This window comes from Poromitra crassiceps (genome assembly GCF_964638095.1).
Source record: "Poromitra crassiceps genome assembly, chromosome: 7".
Classification (NCBI taxonomy): domain Eukaryota; kingdom Metazoa; phylum Chordata; class Actinopteri; order Beryciformes; family Melamphaidae; genus Poromitra; species Poromitra crassiceps.
The window spans coordinates 41,256,633-41,268,748 of record NC_139628.1 but is presented as its reverse complement, the minus strand read 5'-3'; the positions used below and the strand labels follow the sequence as shown (position 1 = coordinate 41,268,748).

Sequence of the window (12,116 nt, the reverse complement as noted above, 5' to 3'; positions counted from 1 at the left end):
GAGTCGGCTCATAAGAGGTCATAAATCAAGTAAGAAGTATAGGGCCATTTTCGCATTGACTTCCATACAAATCGGACTTCTTCTTGCAGCTAACCCCTGCAGGTTATCCGAAAGAATGCAGGTTTAAGACACTTCCTCATTGGCTTCACGAACGGACCTACAGTACGAGCTACCCCCTTGGTACTGAGTCTAATAATAAAGTTTTTAACTGACTTACGTAAATTAAATTAAATTTGAGGAGCAGATGAAGTATAGTCTGACGTTTAATCAGTTTTTTTATTAGATAGGCAGAGCACATTTTGGAACAACTGCCTATATACTGTATGATGTTTTGCCAAATAATATATAATCACAGGATGATTTATGATTTAACAACTTTGTGGATGATGAGCAGATCAATGTTTTGTTTTCCTCTTCTTTTTTTTAATAAAACTAAATCAGTATACAGTAGTTGGGAGAATTTATTTGCTGAGCGCATGTTTTTTTTTTTTTAGCAACACCACTTTTTCCACTCAGACACTCATGCCTGGGAGCTGCTCGGTCTAACAATAGCCAGCCCTGTGTTGTTGTTGTGCCTTGCTCAAGGGCACGTGGAGACATTCATCATTCATTCATGTCATTCACTTCCCCACGATTTCTCTGGCCAGGTTTCAAACTGGCAACCCTCCAGCCACAAGCTCACTCCTGGAAGCATTCTGCCATCCATAGCAGGTTTAGATATAGTCCCATACATTCTTGTAGACTCCGAGTTGTACATGTCATTTCAATGTGGCAATTTCACATCCATTGTTACTCGAAATACAGTCGGTTTTACACATTTAGTGGGACAACAGTATGCCAACAGGGGGCGACATAATGCAAAAAGACTGGGGCATTAGCAAATGCAGCATGCCCACTGCATGCCCCTCCAAATCATCCCATGGGTATACTCTGTAGCTGTCGGGAGCCAATTAATTCTGGATGATATATGAGTGGGACGACATAAAACCCTACTGGGAGCCGGGGACACTGCTCTGTAGCCCCAAGAGAATCTGTTCCCTCTGTCCTGTGCTTTCCACTGCTCTGACAGATAATACAGCTACCTGGGCTGATACAGCCAAAACCATCATATCAACATATTTGTCTTCTTAATGATGGTTTTAATGATCTCTGAAAGGATTTGGTTTCGCCAATGAAAGGCATAGTTTAATCATCAGGGCCTGGTTGGTTTGGGTAAATAGAAATGACACATTCTGAAGAGGACATTTATTTTACATGGACCTTTCCTCAACTTGATACTAAAATGATATAAGTAAATAGTACTGTATGTTGAGCTCATACATACTCAACCTCCTACCAAGTGAGAGTAATAATGTGTCACTAAAAGTTTCAGCTGATAGTGTGAGAAGTAGTCTATTGATTTTCCCTGCAAAGAGTAGAGTTAATTTAAGGTTGGAGTTCAAAATGGGCTTAGTAGGCAAAGGTCAGGTTAGTACACTGTAGTACTGACTGTAGAGATGACATGGGCTTTTTCCTCACCTGATTCTTAGTTATAAACGGTTACAGATTCTGGTGGGATTTGATCCCATGCCATCATGAGTTTCCTGGCATAATCAGCGCACCATCTTTGGTCATTACGTGTTATGAATTTGACGTCCGAAACTTAGTCGGTGTATGAGCAGCGGAGTGTGTGGGCTCCAGTCTTATTCATAGATCTGTTGTTTGTCTATTTTTACACTGAAGTGTGGGGTGCAGGCGAAATTCATCAGGGAGCGTTGCGTAAGTTTGGCAGAGTAGGGCTGTGTGTGTGCGTGTGTGTGGCAGAGTAGGGCTGTGTGTGTGTGTGTGTGTGTGTGTGGGGCTGTGTGTGTGGCTGTGTGTGTGTGTGTGTGTGTGTGTGTGTGTGTGTGTGTGGTTGTGTGTGTGGCTGTGTGTGTGTCTGTGTGTGTGTCTGTGTGTGTCTGTGTGTGTGTGTGTGTGTGTGTGTGTGTGTGTGTGTGTGTGTGTGTGTGTGTGTGTGTGTGTGTGTGTGTGTGTGTGTGTGTGTGTGTGTGTGTGTGTGTGTGTGGGACAGGCAGCTTTGTGGGGGCCATCTGTCCAGGAAATGAAGTGGAGAGAGTGAGAACACAGTCCACCCACGGATGACAAGAAAGAGAAGAGCTGGTATATTTCCAGAGAGAGACACACACAGAAAGTGATGCGTTTGTATGGGAGTGTGTGTGTGTGTGTGTGTGTGTGTGTGTACACACACGTGCACGCTCACACAGTTTTTGTTACGCCCCTAGTACTATGTGCTATTTATAATTCATGAGGTCATTTCCTGTAATCGAGGCGGCTGTGAGCCCCAGGATCGATACGGTGGATCTATTTCTCGCCCCTTGTCTGTTTGCCCCGCTGTTTTCCCTGCTTCTGCTTCCCCTCCTCCCTCTCATCCTCCACTCTCATCTCTCCCCCTCCTCCCTCTCATCCTCCACTCTCATCTCTCCCCCTCCTCCCTCTCATCCTCCACTCTCATCTCTTCATCTCTGTCGTCTCCCCGGGGTTCCTACGGCCACTGAGCCCTGGAAACGTCAGAACGATGCTTTCCAGCTGTGATTAGCGATGGAAACAAAAACATACACGTGCAAAATAATTTGCGTCTCAAAGCACTCTATGATACATAATAAAATGTAATTGGAAAAACTATAACAAAGCTAGACTTGAACTAAAAACAGAGTTAGAGGGATATTATGAACAAATAAAAGTACAAAATAAGTAAAAAAACAAATCATTTAAAAGATGATAAAAGACTGGAAATATAATGGAAATCTGTCCATATTGTCTTGTTTTCAAATACTTGAAAGTGTTTAATGTAAAGATAGCTTCCTAAAAACAGATTTCCAAGTCCCAAGTACTGGTAATTGTTATAATCCCACCACCTGGAGATGTTCTGCGATCAAGGGGGCGAAACATCTGCGAAGAGTGGCTCCCAGCACGTAGTCAATACCTGTGCTTCCATCTAGTCAGATGTGGCAATAATGAGATATTCAATAAAGAAATCAATCAAAATCCAACATCTGAATATAGTGACAGGTTATGGTTATGAAAATTGCAGTAAACGGCAAGCAAAAATGTGTTTATACAGTATGAATCTGCTCACCAATGTCTTTGTGATAGCGTTTCTCCATCTCTCTGTCTGGCAGGATGCAACACTGGGGGTTGAACACCTACCTGTACGGTCCTAAAGATGACCTCAAACACAGACTGTTGTGGAGGGAGGTCTATTCTCCCCAGGAGGAGGGTAAGAACCATCCATCCATCCATCCATCAATCACCAGGCTGCAAAAAGTATTTTGAGTTCCGATTATCTTTGAAGAGGTAAGGGAAACTTAATGGTATGCTGGTTGACAGGGTCACCAGTGTGATAGTGACTGCTCAATAGCAAGAAGAAATTAAACTTGTCCATTTGACTTGATTTGATTCTTTTAATGTAATGCATTTCCTTGTTCTTTTATTTGAATTTTATTTTCTTCACTCGGTAATCTTTTTATTTCTCTATGCTCCTTTATTTGATCTATTTTATGTAAAGCACCTACAGTAGATAAATCAACTTGCCTATTCCTCTCTAAGTCTCCTTTCTTCCCACTCCTCTCCTCCAGGTCAGTTGCGTACTCTGATAGTGGAGGCCCAGGCTAGAGACCTGAGGTTTGTTTATGCCCTCTCTCCTGGTCAGGACATCGTCTTCTCCTCTTCCTGCGACCTGACGCTGCTCAAACGCAAGCTGAGACAGGTATACATGCTGCACCCCCCTCCCCTCCCCCCCCCACCCCCAAGCTGAGACAGGTATACATGCTGCACCTCCCCCCCCACCCCACCCCACCCCCAAGCTGAGACAGGTATACATGCTGCACCCCCCTCCCCCCCACACCCAAGCTGAGACAGGTATACATGCTGCACCCCCCCCAACCCCCCACCCCCCACCCCCAAGAAGTGAATAAATCATCATCTGTGCGTCACCAATGGAAAATCTGCCTTTCGAAAAACATATTTTCTGCATTTAAGAATCAAGGTAAATGAAATACAGACAGAACAGACAGAGCATAATGGTAAATGCTTTCAAGAAGACAGTTGTAATTGTAACTGTAAGTCATACATTTTCTCTGATGGATCAATTGGACACCTGCCGTTAACATTTCAAGTACTTTTTATTGCCGTAATGTAATAGCAATCAAATGAACCCATTTTGGCTAATAAATGAAGTAATAATAATAATAATAAAGGCGGACACAGAAATGTTCTTGTGCAGAAATGTCCCTAATTTTGATTTTCGATTTGTTGAGTTAAGTGTGTTTGATGTTAAAACAGGATCAAAGCAGTGATCGGCACTCGGAGGGCATCTTGGATTGATTTTCTGCGTGATTCCGTGACATTCCAATTTTCCATGTACACACAGCCGACGGTTTCTCCCTTTTGCTCCTTCTCTCTCCCATACACAACCTCCTCTCTCTCTCTCTCTCTCTCTCTCTCTCTCTCTCTCTCTCCCTCTGTCTCTATCTCTATCTCTCTCTGTCTCTCTCTCTCTGTAGGTGTCAGATCTGGGCTGCCAGGCATTCGCCATTCTGTTTGATGACATCGATCACTCCATGTGTCAGGCCGACAGCGAGGCCTTCTCCTCGTTCGCCCACGCTCAGGTCACCGTAGCCAATGAGCTCTATCGGTTCTTGGGGGAACCGCCCGTCTTCCTCTTCTGCCCAACAGGTACTGTAGAAGCGCTAAACTCACAAATACACTACAAGAGTACAAATAGAAGTGGTACACTCAGGACCCAAATGTGTTTTATGCCTGTACTGTACATGAAACTACTAGGGCTGCAACTAATGATTCTTTTCACCTTAGATTAATCTGTCGATTATTTTCTCGACTAATCAATTAGTCGTTTGGTCAATAAAATGTCACAAAATGGTGAAAAATGTCCATCACTTTCCCCACAAAGCCCAAGATGATGTCCTCAAATGTCTTCAGTTTCATCATGTCATCAGTTTACTGTCATGGAAGTCTGAAGAAGCCAGAAAATATTCACAATTTTCTGTTGATTGACTAATCGTTGCAGCTCTACATGAAACAACATGAAACACTACCAACCGTAGGCATTGGCAAGGCATTGAACTATTGAACTCCTGTGTTCCTATCCAAACACATGCATGATAATTTCATATACACTTATACCAATAAAAATACCAAGTGAAGTCACAGTGACTGTGAATGAAAGCTTGTATTCCATACTTTATGGGTGGCATTTTGGCTATCTCAGGATTCAACCTGAATGAAATGAGGTATTAGAGTGTAACGTAAGGTACCGGTATATCACCAATCTCCTTTTTGTTCTGTAGACTTTTCCATAAAACAGAGAAAGAACATGTCGCTTAACCACTGTAAAGCGACATGTGTAAAACAGTGTGTATGTGTATGTGTATGTGTGCTTGTGTGTGTGTCTCTATTTGGGAGTGTCACTCACTGTCCCTCATATTGTGACAAACAGATTTTGGATATTCTGAGAAATCTCAACCTTATTGAATTTCTTCTAGAAGGACAGGCAGTTTTGCATTGTTAGGTAGAAGTTCAAATTGGGGATGTTTAAGTTGAAATCTTTCAAAATATTATTTGCTTCTTGTCTTTGAATTCTCTCTCTCTCTCGCTCTCTCTCTCTCTCTCTCTCCCCTCCCTCCCTGTAGAGTATTGTGGCTCTCTCTGTTCTCCTGGTGTATCTAAGTCTCCCTACCTGCAGACTGTTGGAGAGGACCTGCTGCCCAACATAACGGTAATATGGACAGGTGAGGTAGCTTCTCATGACTTGACCCGCCACTTTTCAGCCATTGACAGCACACCACAATTCACACAATTCACACAATTCACACAATTCACAATTCACAATTCACAATTGTGAGTGCGAGCAGAAGTCAAGTGCGAGTCAGCTAGAGTGAATTGTCACATGACGCACTCCAGGCTGGCTCCCTAGGCTGCTACATGCTACAGTACATGCTCCCTAGGCTGCTACATGCTACAGTACATGCTCCCTAGGCTGCTACATGCTACATGCTACATGCTCCCTAGGCTGCTACATGCTACATGCTACATGCTCCCTAGGCTGCTACATGCTACATGCTACATGCTCCCTAGGCTGCTACATGCTACATGCTCCCTAGGCTGCTACATGCTACATGCTACATGCTCCCTAGGCTGCTACATGCTTGCTCAACTGTTTTTGGAGCACAGAGCAAAAAAGGGCGGGACTTAGGAAAGAGGCGGGACTTAGGAAAGGTCCATTAAAAGCAGACCAGCAAACTAGTTCACCGGGTAGGGTTTTGATGACCTGTCATCCCACAAGGTTAGAGCTTTTGGTGGAGGGGGAAGTCGAAACAAATCTGTTTCCTGTCCCTGGAGGTTCATCATGATGGACTTGTCTTCATAGGTTCATTTTCATTCAGTCTTTTGCCTCTCATGTCTGTGGCGCTGCAGGCAGTAAGGTCATCTCCAGGAAGCTGTCTGTGGACTGCCTGGCCGAGGTGGAGTCTGTCCTGCAGCGCCCCCCGCTCATCTGGGACAACCTGCACGCCAACGACTACGACTCCAGACGCCTCTTCCTGGGGCCCTTCAAGGGCCGAGAGCCGCAGCTTAGGAACCGCCTGAGGGGCCTGCTTCTCAACCCCAACTGCGAGTTTGAGGCCAACTACATCCCGCTGCACACGCTGGGCAGCTGGTTCAGAGCTGGCAAAGAGGACAGGAAAGGTGAGGAGAGGGGCCAGTAAGGAGAGAGAGGGTAGAGGAAGTATGAAGGGAAGAGGAGAGGCGTTCACACCGAATGTGATTCTGCAAATTTGTGCATTGAGATGACATGCAAAGTCAATGCAAACACGCCAGCAGACACCGTTTTACCGCGGGTGGCATGAATGAGGTGAATGACGAGGTGCAAATGACGAGATATTCAAGATATTCGCCCATTCGCTCGAATTGAAATTCTTCAACTTCAGCAATACATTTTGCGAAACTTGAGCGAGTAGCGTGTTTGTCCGCCCCCGGTCTGAACGCACCTTTAGGAAGGATGACGATCATGTCCTGAGACGAGTTAGTAAATTACAGTAATAAGGGCTGTAGACTAGTGTCCTCTAGAGAGAGAGTGGCGTCAGCGGAGGACCAAAATGCGAGACTCATTAGCCAATGAACAGCCAGGAATGGGTCTCGCGCTACTTTTGCATGCTAAAATAAACCTGATAATGTACAATTTGATTCAAGGAATGAAAAACCCTTTCAGAGTACAACACAAACTGTCTATTTTGCTGCAACTCGACAGTGCTGCTTTTTTTACTCAAGAGTTCCACTTTCTACTTCCTGGAAAAAAACTGGTCCATTGGAGTGAATGGAGATGTCGGAACTCTTCTATTATACGGCTCTGCTGTAGACCAGTGCCTGCTATTGTAATCCAAAGTGCTTCCTGGTAGACTTTTTAATAAGCTAGTGTTGCTTGGCAACTAACAATTCCATCCACTAGGCAGACATGTTAGCTGATATTGCTTAGCAAATAAACATATACTTCTAGGAATCCAAACTCAATTTCTGGTCTTGGACAAAGTTCCACAGCCATCAATGTTGCAGCATTTTCTCACCCAGTTTACATGGCAGTAGGCTACTTCTCTGATATTCAGTTTACATGGCAGGAGGCTACTTTCCTGATATTCAGTTTACATGGCAGTAGGCTACTTCCCTGATATTCAGTTTACATGGCAGTAGGCTACTTCCCTGATATTCAGTTTACATGGCAGTAGGCTACTTTCCTGATATTCAGTTTACATGGCAGTAGGCTACTTCCCTGATATTCAGTTTACATGGCAGGAGGCTACTTTCCTGATATTCAGTTTACATGGCAGTAGGCTACTTCCCTGATATTCAGTTTACATGGCAGTAGGCTACTTCCCTGATATTCAGTTTACATGGCAGTAGGCTACTTTCCTGATATTCAGTTTACATGGCAGTAGGCTACTTCCCTGATATTCAGTTTACATGGCAGTAGGCTACTTTCCTGATATTCAGTTTACATGGCAGTAGGCTAGGAGGCGTGCCGTGGAACACAGTCGTATTATAGTAGTAAGATACAATGGTGTGTGTGTGTGTGTGTGTGTGTGTGTGACACGTGTGTGTGTGTGTGTGTGTGTGTGTTACAGATGAGGAGTGTGAGTACTGTCCTGATAGAGCTCTGTCCACTGCACTACATGAATGGATGGATGAACTCAACCAACCACTAGAACCAGGTACTGTCTGTGTGTGTGTGTGTGTGTGTGTGTGTGTGTGTGTGTGTGTGTGTGTGTGCGTGCGTGCGTGCGTGCGTGCGTGCGTGCGTGTGTGTGTCCTACCACTGCGGACACCCGGGTTTAATTCCCAGCAGCGGTTGGTCAGATGTTCCTACAGACACAATTGGCCGTGTCTGCGGGTGGGAAGCCGGTGGGGTATGAGTCCTGGTCGCTGTACTAGCGCCTGCTCTGGTTGGTTGGGATGCCTTTTTGGGGGGAGGGGAATTAGGGGAATAGCGTGATCCTCCCACGATTCGCTACGTCCTGCTGGTAGAACTCCTCACTGTCAGGTGAAAAGAAGCGGCTGGCGACTGCAAATGTATCGGAGCAAGCGTGTGCTAGTCTACAACTCTCCCCAGATCGGCAGAGGGGGTGGAGCCATGATAGCAAGTAGAAAGAAGAGAGAGCGAAAAACTTGATAAAAAAGTGTTAAATCTGAACCCCCCAAAAAAAGGCAAGTGTGTTGATCCATGACATACAGTAGGTTGATCACCACAATTTCCTCTTACAGCAATTGTGTGAAGTTCAAAGGTCAAATGTAATTCTCTTCTTTTCACTACAGGCCGCCAGAGCAGACAAGCAGAGCAGCTGTCCTCTGGCCCCACCTCCCGCTCCAAAACCCCCGACAGATCCCCTGGCAAAGGCCCCTCGGCCCTGGCCAAACCCCTCCCCGTCTTCCCCCTGAACCCCAGCTCGCCCCCCTCCTCACCCGCTAAGGACGGCCAAGAGGGGGAGAACACGAAGAAGTCAAACCAGCCAAATCAGCCCAGTCAGCCTAACCAGAAAGCCCCGGGATCCAGGCTCGGAGCACCTCCGGGGGGCGGCCTGAGGCAAAAGGCCCAGGGTCGGGTGCCCTGCGGGGGGAAGGGCCTGCTGAGCGAGGCCCAGGTGCGGCTGCTGGTCGGTCTTCACTACCTGCCCCATGAGCACGGCCCGTCGGCCCAGAGGCTGCTGCAGGACCTGACCTGGCTCAAAACAAACTGCCACCTGGTCAGTCCCAGCGGCAAGAAGGCCCTGCCACAGAAGGTGTGTGTTTTGTGTGTAAAATACAAATGACAGTATGGCTATGTGTTGGCATATGTATGTATGTGTCTATCTCTGTGTGACTCAAATGTCCTTTTTCTTTTTTCACATAGTAAAATCGTATCGGGAAAAAGTATAGGCATTAGTGTGAGGTGTATCGTTTTAGCTTCAATAAATCATTGCATTTTGAGACTTTTAAAGGGCCCATATTTTGCTAATATAATGTATTATTATTTTATTGTTGGCCTCCACTAGAGTAGCTTATTGCATCATTCATAGTTTAAAAAACTCATTGTTTATCTTGTACTGGCTCTGACGGCCCCCTTCAGTTCACCCTCTGTCTGAAACGCTCCGTTTTAGTCTTCTTCTGCATTTTGCTGTGGCAGGGAATTTTAGTCTTCTTCTGCGTTTTCCTGCGGCAGGGAATAAACCCGCTCGTCGTTTCCAGTCTTCCTCCTTCCTACACGTTATAGATGCAAAGCTACAATATCTGTCGGTCTGTCTGTCTGTCTGTCTGTCTGTCTGTCTGTCTGTCTGTCTGTCTGTCTGTCTGTCTGTCTATCTATCTATCTATCTATCTATCTATCTATCTATCTATCTATGTAGATATATCTATCTATCTATCTATGTAGATAGATAGATAGGTCCAGCCGCTATGCCGACGTTATGTTTAGGCGTGGAGGTGGGAGAGGTGCTAGTTAGCTAACGGACCAAACAAAAATGAGGACTTGGAGAAGTCAGCAAGTTTGACTAACGTTACAAGTTCTGAACATGTGTGCCTTCGTCATTCCAGCTATTATGTTCATTATGTTAGCATTAGATGAAAGGCAGCTGTGCTAGGCTATACTGTATATAGCAAGCGCTAACATTACTTGCGCTTCCTAGCACAGCAGGTTGGTTCGCAGTACAATCGATGCTGGAATGAGACACATATTTTCAGAACTTACCACTTCAGTCCTACATCCTTGCTCACTTCCAAGTCGTCTCCTTGCTTTTGCGGTCCTGAATCCGTTGAGAATAGAGAGGCAAAGTGGAACGTCACTTCCTGCTTCAGCACTGTACCAGAGATTTTCATCCGCCATTTATTTTCCCATAGACATTTCGTAAAATGCTTATAAAATAGTTTTACTTCATCAAACCAAACGGTTCAGCCAACGCTATAATCGGGAGAGACCATAGAACATTTCACTCGGACCAAAATAAAAAACAAGAACATCGAAAAAAATATTTTCTTTAAACCCGCATTTCTTTTACGTTTTGGTCCCAGTGAAATGTTATGCGATCTCTCCTGTTTCTAAATATATCTGTACCGTTTGGTTTGAACTAGTAAAACTATTTTTATAAGCATTTTACTAAATGTCTGGGAAAATAAATGACGGATGAAAATCTCTGGTACACTGCTGAAGCAGGAAGTAGGCGATCACTTTGCCTCTCTATTCCATGAGACTACTGGTGTGTGCACGAGCCAGTCTGACAGCCAGGTTGGCAAGGCAACAAGTCCTACCTGACGTCACCTAGACCAGTGGCTCTCGCACAAATCCCGTACCATCTCGTACATGAGATTTCATGGGGGAGGGGGGGGTTCATGTGGGTAACATTTAAACACTTTCACCTATTTATTTGAAGCTTAGCCCACGTTTAATATGACCATCCAAGGTTGTAACAGCATATATATGATACAAAATTAAGAAATGCATAATATGGCCCCTTTAAGTATATTAACTGTAAATGAACAAAGCTGAAAAGAAATATATGGCATTTTCCACCAGGCTTTGACACGCTACACAAGAACCGTTTTAGTTTGCAACTAATACTTTACTATAACTTTATCCTAATACTGTACCACTGTTCCGACTGCCTAGTTTCGACTTCACATCAACTTGGTCTGACTGCATAATTGACTAGAATGTGTTGTCCAGCAGTGACCCTGTGTGTGTGTTGGCATGTGTCCAGGCTGAGGAGTGGCGTGGCCGCGCCTCCAGGTTCATGTCTCTGTGTGAGGAAATAGCAGAGCTGCACTGCAGCGTGGTGGGTGGGGCCAACAGGGCCGTACTCTATGACCTTTACCCCTATGTCTGGGACCTGAGGAACACCGCTCTCGTGGCCAAGGCCTTCATATACTGGCTGGGTGAGGACAGACACTGTACTGTACTATACTATACTATACTATACTGTACTGTACTGTACTATACTATACTATACCATACCATACCATACCATACTATACCATACCATACCATACCATACCATACTATACTATACTATACTATACTATACTATACTATACATAGTAACCAAAATAATAAAGCCATTGAGGAGCGAATGGGAACTGGTTTCAGATGTGTGTTCTGGGCTAAAGAACAATCAATGTCCAGTAGGTTGTACGCAGTGGCGCTGGAAGAACTTTTAGGTAGGGGGTGCTGTAAGGAAGGGACTCTCGGTGCTGCCCACAAGGGCAGCGGTGACGAAAATTTGATGTTTTTTGGACTTTCATCCATATTTAGAAGAATATTTAATTTTAAATTAACATTAGGATTATACTGTTGTGATGTCATTATTCAGTATCTTCTCCTTTTCTCACTCACTTTCATGTAAGCACCTGCTCTCCCTTTAGTCATTTTACACTACAACAGACAGCAACACAGGCATAAACACTGAACTTATTATTATTATTATGGAAAACCAGATTATGATGAAAATCAAACACTTTTGAAGAGAGAGCGTATGAAATAATATTAGAGCTGGGAAGCACAAACTGTTTTTTAATGCATTTTGTTGGTGGTATAAACACAA

General features: G+C 44.6%; 1 protein-coding gene across 1 annotated transcript in view; it reads left to right on the top strand.

Moving 5' to 3' along the window:
• Window positions 1-12,116, top strand: part of LOC310779958 (protein O-GlcNAcase) — a gene marked incomplete at both ends in the record, with an annotated part of 36,482 nt that overhangs the window by 17,266 nt on the left and 7,100 nt on the right. Inside the window, 8 exons of the mRNA XM_083640488.1 lie at window positions 3,162-3,259; window positions 3,618-3,748; window positions 4,545-4,716; window positions 5,691-5,789; window positions 6,475-6,744; window positions 8,175-8,261; window positions 8,863-9,326; window positions 11,277-11,451. Coding sequence (XP_083496614.1) covers window positions 3,162-3,259; window positions 3,618-3,748; window positions 4,545-4,716; window positions 5,691-5,789; window positions 6,475-6,744; window positions 8,175-8,261; window positions 8,863-9,326; window positions 11,277-11,451 — 1,496 coding nt within the window. The remainder of the gene's footprint in view (window positions 1-3,161; window positions 3,260-3,617; window positions 3,749-4,544; window positions 4,717-5,690; window positions 5,790-6,474; window positions 6,745-8,174; window positions 8,262-8,862; window positions 9,327-11,276; window positions 11,452-12,116) is intronic.